This window comes from Microcaecilia unicolor, chromosome 6, assembly GCF_901765095.1.
Source record: "Microcaecilia unicolor chromosome 6, aMicUni1.1, whole genome shotgun sequence".
Taxonomy (NCBI): Eukaryota; Metazoa; Chordata; class Amphibia; order Gymnophiona; family Siphonopidae; genus Microcaecilia; species Microcaecilia unicolor.
In genome coordinates this window covers 114716901-114735788 of record NC_044036.1, presented here as the reverse complement: position 1 = coordinate 114735788, position 18888 = coordinate 114716901, and the positions used below count along the sequence as shown (strand labels likewise).

The 18888-nt window shown below is 43.7% G+C and overlaps 1 protein-coding gene across 1 annotated transcript in view; it reads left to right on the top strand.

Moving 5' to 3' along the window:
- Positions 1-18888, top strand: part of C6H1orf112 (chromosome 6 C1orf112 homolog) — a 148895-nt gene that overhangs the window by 45283 nt on the left and 84724 nt on the right. The window contains 1 exon segment of the mRNA XM_030207309.1: positions 14306-14454. Coding sequence (XP_030063169.1) covers positions 14306-14454 — 149 coding nt within the window.

The following is an 18888-nucleotide window of genomic DNA, read 5'->3' as shown; positions in this document are numbered from 1 at the left end:
TCATTGAGAATACTGTCCATTTAATCCTACTCTCTGTTTCTATCTTTTAACCAGTTTTTAATCCACAATAGAACACTACTTCCTATCCCTTGACTCTCCAGTTTCCTCTAGAGTCTTTCATGAGGTACTTTGTCAAATGCCTTTTGAAAATCCAGATACACAATATCAACCTGCTCACCTTTATCCACAAGTTTGTTCACCCCCTTCAAAGAAATGTACAGTGGTGGAAATAAGTATTTGATCCCTTGCTGATTTTGTAAGTTTGCCCACTGACAAAGACATGAGCAGCCCATAATTGAAGGGTAGGTTATTGGTAACAGTGAGAGATAGCACATCACAAATTAAATCCGGAAAATCACATTGTGGAAAGTATATGAATTTATTTGCATTCTGCAGAGGGAAATAAGTATTTAATCCCTCTGGCAAACAAGACCTAATACTTGATGGCAAAACCCTTGTTGGCAAGCACAGTGGTCAGACGTCTTCTGTAGTTGATGATGAGGTTTGCACACATGTCAGGAGGAATTTTGGTCCACTCCTCTTTGCAGATCATCTCTAAATCATTAAGAGTTCTGGGCTGTCGCTTGGCAACTCGCAGCTTCAGCTCCCTCCATAAGTTTTCAATGGGATTAAGGTCTGGTGACTGGCTAGGCCACTCCATGACCCTAATGTGCTTCTTCCTGAGCCACTCCTTTGTTGCCTTGGCTGTATGTTTTGGGTCATTGTCGTGCTGGAAGACCCAGCCACGACCCATTTTTAAGGCCCTGGCGGAGGGAAGGAGGTTGTCACTCAGAATTGTACGGTACATGGCCCCATCCATTCTCCCATTGATGCGGTGAAGTAGTCCTGTGCCCATAGCAGAGAAACACCCCAAAACATAACATTTCCACCTCCATGCTTGACAGTGGGGACGGTGTTCTTTGGGTCATAGGCAGCATTTCTCTTCCTCCAAACGCGGCGAGTTGAGTTCATGCCAAAGAGCTCAATTTTTGTCTCATCTGACCACAGCACCTTCTCCCAATCACTCTCGGCATCATCCAGGTGTTCACTGGCAAACTTCAGACGGGCCGTCACATGTGCCTTCCGGAGCAGGGGGACCTTGCGGGCACTGCAGGATTGCAATCCGTTATGTCGTAATGTGTTACCAATGGTTTTCGTGGTGACAGTGGTCCCAGCTGCCTTGAGATCATTGACAAGTTCCCCCCTTGTAGTTGTAGGCTGATTTCTAACCTTCCTCATGATCAAGGATACCCCACGAGGTGAGATTTTGCGTGGAGCCCCAGATCTTTGTCGATTGACAGTCATTTTGTACTTCTTCCATTTTCTTACTATGGCACCAACAGTTGTCTCCTTCTCGCCCAGCGTCTTACTGATGGTTTTGTAGCCCATTCCAGCCTTGTGCAGGTGTATGATCTTGTCCCTGACATCCTTAGACAGCTCCTTGCTCTTGGCCATTTTGTAGAGGTTAGAGTCTGACTGATTCACTGAGTCTGTGGACAGGTGTCTTTCATACAGGTGACCATTGCCGACAGCTGTCTGTCATGCAGGTAACGAGTTGATTTGGAGCATCTACCTGGTCTGTAGGGGCCAGATCTCTTACTGGTTGGTGGGGGATCAAATACTTATTTCCCTCTGCACAATGCAAATAAATTCATATACTTTCCACAATGTGATTTTCCGGATTTAATTTGTGATGTGCTATCTCTCACTGTTACCAATAACCTACCCTTCAATTATGGGCTGCTCATGTCTTTGTCAGTGGGCAAACTTACAAAATCAGCTAGGGATCAAATACTTATTTCCACCACTGTAGTAGATTGGCGAGGCAAGATTTCCCTTCACTAAATCTATGTTGGCTTTGTTTCATTAATCTATGCTTTTGAATATTCTCTGTAATTTTGTTCTTTATTCAGGCTCACCAGGCTATCATTTCCCGGATCACCTATGGAACCTTTTAAAAAATCGGTGTTACATTGGCCTCTCTCCAAACTTACGGTACCATGCTTGATTTTAAAGATAAATTACTTATTGCTAACAATAGTTCCGCAAGTTCATTTTTCAATTCTATCAGTACTCTGGGATGACTACCACCTGGCCCAGGCGATTTGCTACTCTTGAATTTGTCAAATTGTGCCTTACATCTTCCAGGTTTATAGAGATTTCATTCAGTTTCTCTGACTTGTCAGCTTTGAATACCACTTCTGGCACTGGTATCTCTCTCAAATATTTCTCGGTGAAGACCGAAGCAAAGAATTAATTTAATCTCTCCGCTATTGCTTTATCTTCCCTGAGTGCCTCTTTTACCCCTCGGTCATCTAGCGATCCAACTGATTCTTTTGCTGGCTTCTTGCTTTTATTATACCTAAAAAAGTTTATACTATGAGTTTTTGCCTGCAATTCAATCTTTTTTTCAAAGCCCCTCTTTGCCTTCCTTATCGCGCTTTGCATTTGACTTGACATTCCTTATGTTGCTATTTCTTATTTTTCAGTCCCATTTTCTGAAGGATTTTCTTTTAGCTCTAATAGCTTCCTTCACCTCGCTTTTTAACCATGCCAGCTGTTGTTTTGTCTTCCTTCCTCCATTTTAATACAAGGAATATATTTGGCTTGGGCTTCCAGGATGGTGTTTTTGAGCAGCATCCATGCCTGATGTAAATTTTTGACTTTTGCAGCTTCTCCTGTAAGTCTTTTTTTTTTCTAACTGTTCTTCTCATTTTATCGTGGAGGGGCATAATCGAACGGGGCGCCCACCTATAAGGGTGCCCATCTCTAGGGACGGCCCCGTAAAGAAGCGTACATGACCGTATTATCGAAACAAGATGGGCGACCATCTTTTGTTTCGATAATATGGTCGGGGACGGTCAAATCTCAACATTTGGGCCGCCCTTAGAGATGGCTGGCTGCCTTTAGAGATGGCCGCCATTGGTTTTCACCTATAATGGAAACTAAGGGCGGCCATCTCAAAACCGGCCAAATCCAAGCCATTTGGTCGTGAGAGGAGCCAGCATTTGTAGTGCACTGGTCCCCCTCACATGCCAGGACACCAACCGGGCACCCTAGGGGGCACTGCAGTGGACTTCATAAATTGCTCCCAGGTGCATAGCTCCCTTACCTTGGGTGCTGAGCCCCCCAAATCCCACTACCCACAACTGTACAACACTACCATAGCCCTTAAAGGGTAACGGGGGGCACCTAGATGTGGGTACAGTGGGTTTTGGGTGGGTTTTGGAGGGCTCCCATTTACCACCACAAGTGTAACAGGTAGGGGGGATGGGCCTGGGTCCGCCTGCTTGAAGTGCACTGCACCCACTAAAAACTGCTCCAGGGACCTGCATAGTGCTGTGATGGAGTTGGGTATGACATTTGAGGCTGGCATAGAGGCTGGCAAATAAATGTTTTTTAATTTTTTTGGTGGGTGGGAGGGGGTTGGTGACCACTAGGGGAGTAAGGGGAGGTGATCCCTGATTCCCTCTGGTGGTCATCTTCTCAGTTCGGGCACCTTTTCAAGGCTTGGTTGCCAACAGAAAGGGACCAAGTAAAGTCGGCCAAATGCTCGTGAGGCTGCCCTTCTTTTTTCCATTATCAGCCGACGACGGCCATCTCTTAGCCACGCCCCCGTCCCCGCCTTCAGTACACTGCCAACACACCCCCTTGAACTTTGGCCTTCCCTGCGACAGAAAGCAGTTGAAGCCGGCCAAAATCGGCTTTTGATTATGCCGATTTGGACGCCCTTAGGAGAAGGCCGCCTATCTCCCGATTTGTGTCGGAAGATGGCTGCCCTTCACCTTCGAAAATAAGCTGGATAGTCTCCTTTTTGAAAGTTAAGTGCTAACATATTGGATTTCCTGTGTGTACTTACTCCAGAACTGATATCAAATCTGATCATATTGTGATCACTGTTATCAACCGGCCCCAGCGCAATTACCTCCTGCACTAGGTCATGCTCTCCATTAAGGACTAGGTCTAGAATTTTTCCTCTTCTTGTTGGCTCCGGTACCAGCGGCTCCATAAAGAAGTCCTTGATTCCATCAAGGAATTTTATCACCCTAGCATATCCTAATGTTACATTTACCCAGTCAATATCGGGGTAATTGAAATCACCCATTATTGTGTTCCCCAGTTTGTTAGCCTCCCTAATTTCTGATAACATTTCTACATCTGTCCGTTCATCCTGGACAGGTGGACAGTAGTATACACCTATCACTATCCTTTTCCCCTTTACACATGGAATTTCAATCCGTAGGGATTCCAAGATGTGTTTTGTGTCTGCAGAATTTTCAATCTATTTGATTCAAGGCCCTCCTTAACATACAATGCTACCCCTCCATCAATTCAATCCACCCTTTCATTGTGATATAATTTGTACCCTGGTATGACAGTGTCCCACTGGTTATCCTCCTTCCACCTGGTCTCGGAGATGCCTATTATATCTAATTTTTCATTTAGTACATTACATTCTAACTCCCATCTTATTTCTTAGGCTTCTGATATTCGCATGTAGACATTTCAAACTGTTTATTCCTACTTACATCTTGCTCAACAGTTGATGATAATTTGCAATCTTTTGTCTGCTTTATGGTCTCTTTTGCAACCTCTCTATCGGGATACCCTATCTTCCCTGTTTTGGTGATATGTTTGAAAGATACCTTGTTCTGAACCATGTGTTTGAATGACTATCGGCCTTCCCCCAGTTTCTAGTTTAAATGGCACTCTATTTCCTTTTTAAATGCTGATGTCAGCAGCCTGGTCCCACCCTGATTAAGGTGGAGCCAATCATTCTGGAATAGGCTCCCCCCTTTCCCAGAATGTTGCCCAGTTACTTACAAGTCTAAAACCCTTCTCCCTGCACCATCGCCTCATCCACAGATTGAGACTCCAGTGCTGTCTGTCTCTTGGGCCCTGCACGTGGAAATGGGGATCTCTTCTGAAAATTCTACCCTAGAGGTTCTGGATTTGAGCTTTCTACCTAAGAGACTAAATTTGGCTTCTAGAACGTCTGTCCCACATTTTCCTATATCATTGTTTCCCACATGTACCAAGACAGCTGTCTCCTCCCCAGCACTCTCTGAAATCCTATCTAAGTGACACTTGAGGTCCACCACCTTCACACCAGGCAAGCAAGTGACCCTTAGGTCCACCAGCCACCCAGCTATCTACATTCCTAATAATCAAATCACCAACTACAACAGCCATCCTAACCCTTCCTTCCTGGGCAGAAGCTCCTGGAGACACATCCTCGGTGCGAGAGGATATTGCATCCCCTGGTGGGCTGGTCCTGGCTACAGGATTACTTCCAGCTTCACCAGGGTGATGTGCTCCTTTGAGGAGACTTCCCTCCTTCAGTGCAGCACAGGGGCTGCCAAGACTGGAGGTGGGACTTCTCTACAACGTCCCTGTAGGTCTCCTCTATGTACCTCTCTGGTCTCCCTCAACTCTTCAACTCTAGCCTCAAGAGAATGGACTTGTTCTCTGAGAGCTAGGAGTTGTTTGCATCGAGCAAACACATATAACCTCTTACCCACTGGGAGATAATCATACATGTGACAGTGCAAAAGACTGGATTGCACCCCTCTTGCTGCTGGACTGCTGTCTTTATCTTGGTATTACAGAATTGTTTAATTAAAACTTCTTAAGGTACACAGGGATATCAGATGAATATAAAGAGCCGTAAGATTATATGGTATAATATATAATTTATTTAGTGTTTGCCTCTCAGAAACAAATTAAATGTAATTAAAGTGCTAATGAAAACTCTTCTCTTGTTGTCCTAATTAGAATAATTGACTATAAATAAAGAGTTGAGCTAGGGTGGGTGGGAGGGAATGTGGACTGAACTAGGCCCTGCTGTGCCTTCTAGAGTCAATCTGTTATGTCTATCTGTTCCTTTATGAATGCAGTATCTATCTGTTCCGATATAATGCAGTATACTTCTCATCTTGGCACCTTGTATACTATGTTCAGTGATTCTGCTTTTTCTTTGCTGTGTGATAACAGGAAAATTGTTCTTTGATATGGAACAATGTGTAAGAGAAACTTGTGCTGCTGCTCATGGTATATCTGTTCTGTAATGGGATAATGTGTGTCTTTCTTAGTAAAGTTTGGACTATTACTGTTAGTACTATTTGCTATAGTGGGGACAGTGTTTATATGTACAAAGTTGCCCTGCTGTTTTCCATGCTGCACCTGTTCTGTGGTGGGGCAGAGTACATATTTAATTCTGACATATTTAATCTGCTTAACCGTCAAGTTCAAGGTAGAGAACAATCACACATTATAAGCAGATACTTTCTCTGTCCCTAGAGGGCTAACAGTCTTGATCTTTTTATGAAAAAAGCGGTATAATAAGTATAATATATATACACTGTTAGCCAAGACCTTAGAGAAAACAACACCACTAAAAACATCTTATGCCCCACTAACAAATGCTCAACTTGGTTTTCTCCAGAACTTTGGATCCTTAAACGCGAAGGACGGAAACTGGAAAGGAGATGGCGTAAATCTCGCCTGGATAAAGATAGGCTAAACTGTAGGAAGCAAACGACAAAGTACTGCCAAGCCTTAACAGCAACCAAAAAAAAAAAATTTCTCTCAATGCATTGCACAGGCTGTCAATTCAACCAAGCAGTTGTTCAGTATAGTAAACAACCTACTGCAACCCCCACAACAAAAACCAGGCTACCCAGTCTAAACCAAATTGAACTGATTTTGCTGCATACTTTGCCTGGAAAATTAAAAGTCTTGACCAGGATTAACAGTCAATTCCACCCAGTCTCCAATCAGTTAACCAGGAGTGCACAAACTCACCCCATCCTGACAGAGCCAGATGGGACACTTTTGAAAGAGGAGAGTCTTGACAAAATTCTAAGAGACCTTCGACCAACTACCTTGTCCTTTGACCCTTCCTATCAAAGATAGTGCAGCAGGCAAGTATGGGCCTCATAGAAGGTGCCACAAAAATTGTGAACTCCTCTCTTTCTTATAGATCAAACAGTCTATGTTCAACTCAGTGATTGGTTAGAAGAGAGAAACTGGCTAGATCCATGTCAATCTGGATTCAGACCTGGTTATGGAACAGAAACAGTCCTCGTATCCCTACTAATGATCTTCACAGAAATTGAGACTGGATTCGCCTCAGTGCTGGATTTCTCAGCTGCTTTTGACACTGTGGATCATGATATTATGCTGGCACGACTGACAGAAACAGGTATCAATGGAACAGGTACTTACTTGGTTCAGATCCTATTTTTCAGACAGGCAACAATCTATAATGTTTGGCCGCAACTCATTGCCACCACAGGCACTGACCTGTGGAGTACCACAAGGATCGATACTGTCACCTATTCTACTACTACTTAACACTTCTATAGCGCTACAAGGCATACGCAGCGCTGTACACCATACACATAAAGACAGTCCCTGCTCAAAGAGCTCACAATCTGAATAAGACAGGTAACAGACAGAACAACTAAGGTGGTAAGGGGAATTAAAGAGGAGGGGATAAAAAGTACAGGCAGTGAGCAGTGGTTAGGACTCAAAAGTGGCATCAAATAGGTGGGCTTTTAGCTTGGACTTGAAAACGGCCAAAGACGGGGCTAGACATACATGCTCAGGATGTCTATTTCAGGCATGTGGTGCAGCGAGATAGAAGGAACGGAGCCTGGAATTAGCAGTAGAGGAGAAGGGGACAGACGAGCGATTTGTCAACAGAACGGAGTGCCCGAGGTATTCTGTTCATATCTACCTCAAAAGCCACTGGCAGAGCTGATTTAGTCATGGACACTCAGTTCTATATCTACGCGGATGATATGCAGCTACTCATACCCACTGAACCTAACTTACCTACAGCTCTGAATAAACTGATTACCGTCTAACATCAATTCAAGAATGGGCTAAACACAACAACTTTGCCTGAACCCAAGTAAAAAATGAGCTTCTCTGGATCCCTAACACAAGTGGATAACATCCTGACATCAAATCTCTTTGGGAAGTACGAACTCCCCTAAAATCACAAGTTAGGAACTTTGAAATACAGTTAGATTCAACATTTACTCTGATTCCCCAAATCCAAGCAGCCTTCAAGGCTGCTTTTACTATTTGCGACAGCTACACGGCCTCTCCCCTTACATCAAGAAGGTAAATCTTATCCCAGTTGTGCATGCCATGATAACATCATGACTGGATTACTGTATGCACTCTACAATGGTCTGACTACAAAGGGCCTGCACCAGCTCCAACTGATTCTGGAATTCTGCAGCAAGACTAATGGAAGGTTGCAAGCAAGGTGACCACATCACACCATTTTACAAAAACTTCACTGGCTAACAGTACAATACAGGGCTAAATTTAAAACTGTCTGATCTTCCTTAAAGGAAATGACCCTGAGTACTTGAAGAACAGGATGATCCTCTACACACCTCCAAGAACACTAAGGTCATCCCAAGGAGTATCCCTAACCACACCTCTCCAAAAGAGGTTACACAATGTGATACCTGTAAACGAGCCTTCTCCGGAGTAGCCCCCACAATCTGGAATGCACTCCCTGAAAGGCTCCGCTTAACTCGACTATCTCTACTTCAGGAAGCAGAGTAGTCCCTCTCCACACACCCTAGGTTCCTGCCGAAGGTGGTGTCGGTGTTCCATCTGAACCAGTTGATTGTCTTGCCAACATTTTTTTCCCGACCTCATGCCCATCGTGGTGAAAGCAGCTTGCACACCTTGGATTGCAAGAGAGCATTGGCCCTACTACATGGAGCGGACAAGGCCCCACAGACAGTCCACCCAACTTTTTGTTTCTTTTAATTTCAACAGGATGGGGGTTGCCATTTGGAAACAAACCATCTCAATTTGGCTGGCAGATTGCATTTCCTTCGCTTATGCCCAGGCTGGGCTGGCCTTAGAGGGGTCACGTCACAGTTCATAATGTCAGAGCCATGGCTGCGTCGGTAGCCCACTTGAGGTCAGCCTCCATTGAAGAAATTTGCAAGGGCTGCAGCGTGATCTTCGGTCCACACATTCACATCTCATTACTGCCTTGAGGAGGATACCCGACATGACAGTTGGTTTGGGCAGTCAGTGTTGCAGAATCTGTTTGGGGTCTAGAATCCAACTCCACTCTCCTAGGCCCGTTTTATTCTGTTCCAGGCTGCACTCTCATTTAGATTGTATATAGTTTCAGGTTAATATGTACAATGTCCTTGCTGTTGTGTGGCCCACTTGTCCAATGTTTGTTGTTTTGGGTGAGCCTGGATGCTAGGGATTCCCCATGTGTGAGAATATGCAAGCCTGCTTGTCCTTGGAGAAAGCGAAGATACTTACCTGTAGCAGGTATTCTCCAAGGACAGCAGGCTTCATATGCTCACAATCCCGCCCATGTCCCCTTGGAGTTACGTAGTAACATAGTAGATGACGGCAGAAAAAGACCTGCACGGTCCATCCAGTCTGCCCAACAAGATAAACTCATATGTGCTACTTTTTGTGTACTTGATTTGTACCTGGCCTCTTCAGGGCACAGACCGTATAAGTCTGCCCAGCACTATCCCCGCCTCCCAACCACCAGCCCCGCCTCCCACCACCAGCTCTGGTACAGACCGTATAAGTCTGCCCAGCACCATCCCCGCCTCCCAACCACCAGCCCCGCCTCCCACCACTGGCTCTGCCACCCAATCTCGGCTAAGCTCCTGAGGATCCATTCCTTCTGAACAGGATTCCTTTATGTTTATCCCATGCATGTTTGAATTCCGTTACCGTTTTCATTTCCACCACCTCCCGCGGGAGGGCATTCCAAGCATCCACCACTCTCTCCGTGAAGAAATACTTCCTGACATTTTTCTTGAGTCTGCCCCCCGTCAATCTCATTTCGTGTCCTCTAGTTCTACCGCCTTCCCCTCTCCGGAAAAGGTTCATTTGCGGATTAATACCTTTCAAATATTTGAACGTCTGTATCATATCACCCCTGTTTCTCCTTTCCTCCAGGGTATACATGTTCAGGTCAACAAGTCTCTCCTCATACGTCTTGTAACGCAAATCCCATACCAATCTCGTAGCTTTTCTTTGCACCGCTTCCATTTTTTTAACATCCTTCGCAAGATACGGCCTCCAAAACTGAACACAATACTCCAGGTGGGGCCTCACCAACGTCTTATACAGGGGTATTAAAACCTCTTTTCTTCTGCTGCTCACACTTCTCTCTATACAGCCTAGCAATCTTCTAGCTATGGCCACCGCTTTGTCACACTGTTTTGTCGCCTTCAGGTCCTCAGATACTATCACCCCAAGATCCCTCTCCCATCCATACCTATCAGACTCTCCCTGCCTAACACATACGTCTCCCTTGGATTTCTACTCCCTAAATGCATCACTTTGCATTTCTTCGCATTGAATTTTAATTGCCAAACGTTAGACCATTCTTCTAGCTTTTGCAGATCTTTTTTCATGTTTTCCACTCCCTCCGGGGTGTCCACTCTGTTGCATATCTTGGTGTCATCTGCAAAAAGGCAAGCTTTACCTTGTAACCCTTCAGCAATGTCACTCACAAATATATTGAATAGAATCGGCCCCAGCACCGATCCCTGAGACACTCCACTACTCACCTTTCCCTCTTCTGAGCGAACTCCATTTACCACCACCCTCTGGCGTCTGCCCATTAACCAGTTCCTAATCCAGTTCACCACTTCGGGTCCTATCTTTAGCCTGTCTAGTTTATTCAAGAGCCTCCTGTGGGGAACTGTGTCAAAAGCTTTGCTGAAATCTAAGTAGATTACGTCCATAGCACATCCTTGATTTAATTCTCCGGTCACCCAGTCAAAGAATTCAATGAGATTCGTTTGGCATGATTTCCCTTTGGTGAAACCATGTTGTGTCGGATCTTGCAACTTATTTGCTTCTAGGAAATTCACTATCCTTTCCTTCAGCATCGCTTCCGTTACTTTTCCAATAATCCAAGTGAGGCTTACCGGCCTGTAGTTTCTGGCTTCTTCCCTATCATCACTTTTATGAAGAGGGACCACCTCCGCCGTTCTCCAATCCCATGGAACCTGCCCCGTCTCCAAGGATTTATTAAACAAATCTTTAAGAGGACCCGCCAGAACCTTTCTGAGCTCCCTCAATATCCTGGGGTGGATCCCGTCCGGTCCCACTGCTTTGTCCACCTTTAGATTTTTAAGTTGTTCATACACACTCTCTTCTGTGAACGGTGCTATATCCACTCCATTCTCACATGTACTTTTGCCAGTCCATCGTGGTCCTGCTCCAGGATTTTCTTCTGTGAAAACAGAACAAAAGCATCTATTTAGCAAATTTGCTTTTTCTTCATCATTATCTACATAGCGGTTTGCAGCATCTTTCAGTCTCACAATTCCCTCCTTTCATTCTCCTTTCACTAATATACCTGAAGAAATTTTTGTCACCCCTCCTTACATTTCTAGCCATTTGTTCTTCCGCATGCGCTTTCGCCAGACGTATCTCTCTCTTGGCTTCTTTCGGTTTCATCCGGTATTCCTCCCCGTGTTTCTCTTGAGTTTTTGTGTATTTCAGGAACGCCAACTCTTTAGCCTTTATTTTCTCAGCCACTTGTTTGGAGAACCATATCAGTTTCCTTTTTTTCTTGCTTTTATTTACTCTCCTTACATAAAGGTTTGTGGCCCTATTTATAGCTTCTTTCAGCTTGGACCACTGTCCTTCCACTTCTCGTTCATCCTCCCATCCCATCAGCTGCATTTAAATGTACCAGAAGAAATATCCAGGTCCACAGCTCTAAGGATTGGGACAAGCAAATCACAATTTTAGCAGAGTAGATAAAACAGGTTTTTTGGAAAGATATAAAGATATAAATGCAAATTTAAAGCCAGAGCAATCTTATCTGTGAGTATCCTTTAGGCAGGAGTCAAGAAAAGACCATGTGGGTTAAAAATGCACCTCCTTCAATAGAGCTATCAGCCACACCTGTTCCTACAAATTGTCTGTTACAAAGCCAGATGGGGGGAGGGCTCAGCACACTTTTAGGAAGCAAACAAAAAAGATCTAATTATTTTGGTAATTATATCTAGTTTTTCAGATTAAACAGATATCAAATCAGTTTAAATCACAGCAAGCAAATCACAATATTAGCAGAGTAGTCTCCTTCCTTATTTTAATTTTATTCTTTTTGCTTTTAAATTAAACTGAGACGACCGCGTTCTTGCGACAGACGGGAAGGCACTCGGACATTCTCAGTTGAGCACGGCTTGCACTTCACAAAGCTCTTATTTTTTACTTTGGCATGTCCTCGGAGAATAATTGCTACAGGTAAGTATCTTCGCTTTTTGTACCTGAGGCAATAGAAGGTTAAGTGACTTGCCCAAGGTCACAAGGAGCTGCAGTGGGAATCGAACCCAGGATACCATGATCAAACCCTGCTGACAGGGCCGATCTTAGGCCGCATAGGGCCTCGCGCTTAAGGGGGCCCCGCACGGCGCGCCTCAACTCTGCCTCCTCCGCTCCCACACCGGTGCTCACAGCTCCCGCACCGCCGCCTACCCCCCGCTGAGACCGCTCAGCTCCCCGACAGCCCTCCATCCTTTCCATTCCTGCCACCTCCCATGGCATCTCCCTTCATGGAACTGGAAGCAGCATCGCGCAACAACAGCTGATTGTATCGCCGGAACCTGCGCATGATCCTCTTCGCCTCTTCAGTCAAGGCCAGTGCAACCTTCTTCCTCGCGTTGCGCACCTCTTGCCCATTTTTGGTGTTTCTGCCTCCGCCCGCCGTACCCCCTGGCGCATCTGTAGCAGCAGAGCAAGGCAGGGGGGCGGAGTCAGGCGACGCGGCCCAGCAACGTTCACGCTGGTCCCCGCATGCTTGGAAGCAGAGCACAGCCAAAGCAGAGGAAGAGAGAACGAGATGGTGGCGAAGCGGAGCTGTACAGAGCACATCCTGCTGCCACAGGAGGCTCTACTGAATGCATTAACTACTTAATGGCAGTAAGTAAGAGCATCTTAACTCTACCTACAGCCTTACCCCTGGACATATCCTCTCATTTCTCACCTTTAATACATCCTGATCTTAGCCTCTGCTTGCCCGAGACAGTCTGTACTTATATAAGACAAACAAAAAATGCCAGCAGGTATGTGGGAATCTCTGGAGGTGCAGCGCAGTAAAGGAGAAGGCATAGCAGTGGATGAGAACAGGCTTGAAATCTCAGTTCCACCACTGACATTGCTTGGGACCTTGGACAAGTCAATTTATCTCCTGTTGCCCCACTATGGGGCTAATCCTATCAAGTATTGCTGTAGTTAAGCACGTAAACATTGCCAAACTGGGACAGACCGAAGGCCCATCAAGCCCAGTATCCTTTTTCCAACAATGGCCAATCCAAGTCACAAGTACCTGGTGAGATCCAAAAACAGTAAAACAGATTTGATGCTGCTTATCCTAGATATAAGCAGTGAATTTTCCCAAGTCCCTCTTAATAGTGGCTTATGGACGTTTCTTTTAGGAACGTGTCCAAACCTTTTTTAAACACTTTTCACTGCTGCTACCTGCCACTGCCTGTAACCCGACAGGTAACTTTTAAAATTCAGAGGGAGGGGAACTGGAGCTCGGAGGGGGGCCTTGGAGCTGGGAAGGAGGGAGGATAGTCCTGGAGCTTGGAGGGGATGGCCCGGGAGCTCAGAGGGAGGGGTGGCTGCCCTGGAGCTCAGAGGGAGGGGTGGCCGGCCCTGGAACTAGGGTGGGGCGGGGCTAGGATGGGGCCCCATCAAATTGGTCTGCACAGGGCCCCGCACTTTCTAAGACCGGCCCTGCCTGCTGAACTAACCATTAGGCCACTCCTCCAATATATGTAAAGCTTGGATTGGTATTGCCTGTGTAATGTCTTTGCTGTGTTGGGGGGGCAATGCCTGGGTGTTTGTGTCTGTGTCAGAAGTTTGCCCTAATCTTGTACTGTTGCTACCCATGCTGTACCTGTTTTCTGGCGGGACATCTTATTTGTGTGTATGTGGGGCAATATTTGTGTGTGTAAGGGAAGCTTACACTGCCGCTGCCTGTGCTGTATTTGTCATGTAACTGAACTGAGGACCTGCTTTCAAGTGCTGTATGTTTGACATATTCATTGTTATCTAGTTCAGTACTGCAGTGTTAAAAAAAAAAAAAAAAGAAGCCTCTTGAGGTTGATGCGTTTATGGGAATGAAAATTTGTAAAGTACTTGGTCTTTATTTTTTAAGCTATTTGCATTTTATATATACCATGTGTGAGTATATAGATAGTACATACAAATGCATACTTATTTGTGGTGTGCAATTATTATACTATATATATCTTTTTTTCAGCAAATTTCCTCCAAGTCCATATGCCTCGATTATTTCTGAAGCACACAAGGATGAGCTGGCCTGTGTTTTTTTAGTTGTTTTGGATCCCCTTATCCGACAACTTCTTCTCTTCAGACCTTTCATGGAACTGGTTTTAGCTGAAAATTTAGGTAGGTTGAAAAATATTCTTTTGAAGTCCTGGGTAAGTAGGTTTTGAAAATTGCAGCTATGTATGGTGAAATGGATAGACAAAATTGGGAGGAAACTCTTGTCTTAAATTTAAAAATTATATATATATATTTTCATGTCCTCACCAGACCAGCAGACCAGTCCAATACCAATGGGTTGTGCGCTTTAACCAACAGATGGAAACAAATCAATCACTTGTAAGCTCTGCCCTATAAAGGGCACTGTGCATCCCCATCTCTCACTAGTGTTTCTCAATCTCCAGCAGATGGCGATAGGCATACTGTGCAGTGTTTCTGATCTGGTTTGGTGTGGCTAGCTCCTAAGCCAGTTAGAGAACTGGTGACTGATTGAGTGTGGAGGGCAGCAAGCAATCCAGGGTCCAGTGAAGCCACCTGGGAGGGATACTTAGAGGAGAATAGGTCCTTCCTCTCATTTTCTCTTACCAGTACTGATTTATTTATTTGTGACATTTATATCCCATGTTATCCCAAACAAGTTTGAGTTCAGTGTGGCTTACAATAAACAGTATAGAATGCATAACAAAGAAAAATGCATAAGAAAGTAATGATACAATACAATATCATAAACGTACTGAGATAGCTATGGATGTTTAACAGAAAATCTATTATGAATGAGAAATTGTACATGAAACAAAGAGAACGTTAATGATAAATAGAGTAAAACCAATTCAGATAATAATTAGTTGTTTGAGATATGGTTGTTCTTTGTGAGAGTTTGTTTGAATAGGAACGATTTGAGGATTTTGCAGAATGTAGTATATTTCTTATTTTGGGTGGTAAGGAGTTCCATTATTTGGTTCCTAGGTAAGTGAAGTCTGCAGAGTGGACAGTTTTTTGTAGATCACTTTTTTTGCAATTTGGGAGGTGTAGTCTGAGATAGTTTCTTGCCTCATATTTAGCATTTCTTTGAGGAGAGTTTATTAATGGTAACATATATTCTGAAGCTGTGCCATTTAGAATTTGAAGATGATTCTCACTTTGATGGGAAGCCAGTGTAATTTGATTAGTAAAGGGGAGGCATTTTCAAAACGAGAGATTTTGTATATGAACCTGGCTGCAGTGTGAGCAGTTTGGAGTTTTTTTTAACAGTTACTCCTTACAGCCAGCATATATGGCATTAGAATAATCAAATTGGGATTATGTTAATGATTGTACCAATAGTCTGAATTTCTGATGAGAAATAGGGTCTGATCCTTTTTAGTTTCCAAAAAGACCTGAAAGATTTTGTGATGAGGAAACTTGAGTATCAAATGTTAAATGTTTGTCTATAATTATACCTAGAATTATTATTGTCAGTGGGGAATGAAGTGTTGTCAGTTGTGAAACTGTTGTTTTCGTTTTGGTCAAATAGGTTGGCAATGACCATGGACTTAGTTTTTTTTTTTAAATTGAGCTTTAGTTTGGATTCTGAGGTTCAGGTTGCCATCAAATTTAAGCCAAGTTTTGCCTTTTGTAAGATGTCTTGAATATTTCACAAGATAATAATCACCGTCAATAATAATCATCCATTAGCAGCACATCTAATAATTATTCTTTATACAACCTTGGGATTTCCTAACAAACAACAGTAGTAACCTAAAGTAACCACGCACCTATGATCCTGAATCACACATGGAAACTTAGCAACCACTGTCCATCTATTCTTGCACTATAGGAAACCACTGTCCTCACCTGACTTGTGGGTTGCACATAGAAGGGTCCTTGTTTCCCTAAATGTGGCATGTCACACTCCTCCTGGACTCCAAGCCAATGTCTCACATCTGGTTCTCGTTCACAAGGTGTACTGCTATGGATTTACAGCCTGTGTCACTGACACAGACTACTCAGTAATTACCGTGGATTCTTTTGGATTCATATTAGATAAATGAAACCTTTAGAGGTGCTAAATTCTACAATGATTAAGGTATATACAATGATTAGCTATATAAACACAATGATTAGCTATATAAACAATCATTACATCACTGGTCTCTACATCTAAGCAATGCTAAGAGTTCTTAGACCAGGAAAAGAAGCAATAATACATTATACATACAATCATCACTGGTCCTTACATCATCCAGGCTCTTAACATCAGCTGGGGGGGCGGGGCGGTTTACAGCGAGAGCCAGGAGATTCTTGACCAGGAACAAGTCCTCTGCACGATACGTCTACCCACAGATGAGCCCCCTATTTCACTGAAAGAAACTCCCCTTTTTATTAGGCTCAGAACTCATGTTCAGAACTAAGGAAAATTACAGAATGCTTCTCTGTTTAGGTAAACAAGCCATACTGTGGGAACGTGGTCACATGCTTTCCAAGTCCAGGTAGCCAGGCTGAACTTCCGAAAACAAGAACCATATTTCTCTTCACATAACAAATTAATTAAAGCTGTGTCTTATCTTCTGCATTCCAACTTTTTTTTGTATTTACAAGGAAACTTACTTTCGGTCAAAGACAGAAGATTTCAGAGTTCATTATCGATCAAAGCAGGGTTGAAAAGCAATCCTTTACATCTTACACTACACAAGGTCATGTGGAATAGGATACCTCAACTTCGCACATGTCTCAGTCCATGGCATCTTGTGCAAAGGTTTGTGTAAATTGGCATGCACTGCCTCCATTCTATGCAGATCTGTCTTGTGCTTGTTCATTGTGGGTGTCCTAAGGTGGCTACAAGGGCATAAGAAGAGAATCATCACCATTAGTTGCAGGACCCTTAGTGACAGCCGGTGTTCCTTTACCGCCTTTTTTATTTTCCAAACCCTGATATAAACTATAGTGTCCCACATTTATCTTATTTCTGTTATGATATCTGCAGTGCTGTTAATTGTGATATTTCTGATACTGTTTCATTTTAGTCCTGTTATTAGGTTTCAGTTTGCCATTTCCAAGTTTATCTCATTTATTGTATTTATTTATATTTGTTCATTGAACTATTGTTATGTTTTATGTAAACTGTACCTGCTGTACACCGCCTTGGGTGAATCTCTTCATAAAGGTGGTTAATAAATCCCAATAAATAAATAAAGGCTTCCCAGCTATGAAGATAGAGTGCTAGATGCAAGTAGCCTGTCTTGGAAGTAATCTTAGATGTGGCTGAGATGCTACACAGTTGTTACTCAGTACAGTACATGCTTGTAGTTCTGGTTAGGTACATCTCTGAGCACTAAATTCTCAAGCATTAGGAAGTATTTGGATGTACTACATCTTGGATGGTAAGGCAGCACCCATAAGAGAGAGGTGTCTGAGATCTCGAAAGCTCTGTAGTCTTTTTGTTCTCTGTAGCTCCCTCAAGCAAGCAATCCCCCTGTTTATTATATGTCACACATTATATCATGTATAAAACAGTTCTCTGATTGGAAGAGCTGGCCACACGATGTCTGGTTTGTACCAGGTGTGTACATGAACAGTGGATGAGGAAAGGCCTTGGATAATGATGACACTGAGCAGACTAGGATGGAACTGTATTTAACTGGTACAGAATGGTTCACTAACAGGGTTGCTGACCAATATTACCTCTGTGAACCTCTCTCCCCCAAACTTCTCACAGAAGGATAAAGAAACAGCCCTTTCATACAAATTGTTTTACAGTTTACAGTCTCATACAAACTTGATATACCGCTTGGCCATCTTAGCGATCTAAGCATTTTACAATACACAGATGACCTTTGATGATATCAGTGCCCAAGATGCAATGCAAAAAGGAAACCACAATATGAGTCATACAGATACAACCCTTTTTGGAGGTGTTATTGTGGTACCTGACACTTAGCATAAATTCTAACAGGAATAGGATCATAATATCACAATTCTCATGTAGAGCCACAAAACACCCTTTTAGGGTGGTGGATAGTGTTCACAGTGAGCTCCTTTTATTAACGGCCATATGTAGGTTCTTCAAGAGGTAGTGTGTCATGATTTAGGCTCTAAACCCTTTCTGATGTTTGGTGCCACCTCAGTAAGGCCAACACAATCTCTCACTGAAAAACACTATACACAAACTTGTGCAAAAACACACTCATAACCTTACCAAACCATAACAGCACTAATTCCAAGGACAGGACGAGCTACAACCTTATGCGTGGAAAGGCAGCACTGTTGTAATTTGTGAGCTGGGTCTCCCTTCCACGTGGTGGCCAGAGCTAATCCTGCTTAGCTTGGCTGACTGTTTCCCCAGTATGGGCTCCAAACCACCTCCTCGCTGCACTGCTTGTCCTGGTTTAACCGCTCCCCAGCTGACCTGCGTGCAGGATCAGCTCACGACCGGGACACACAAAACTTCAGCAGTCCTATAGTTCTTGAAACCACAGGTCTTTATTTTCTCAGCACCTTTTAATACAGTCTTAATCTTCAGGCAGCTTCCTCATCAACAATGTAAGAGTCAGTTCCGTTTTCCCACATTCAGCTTATTAA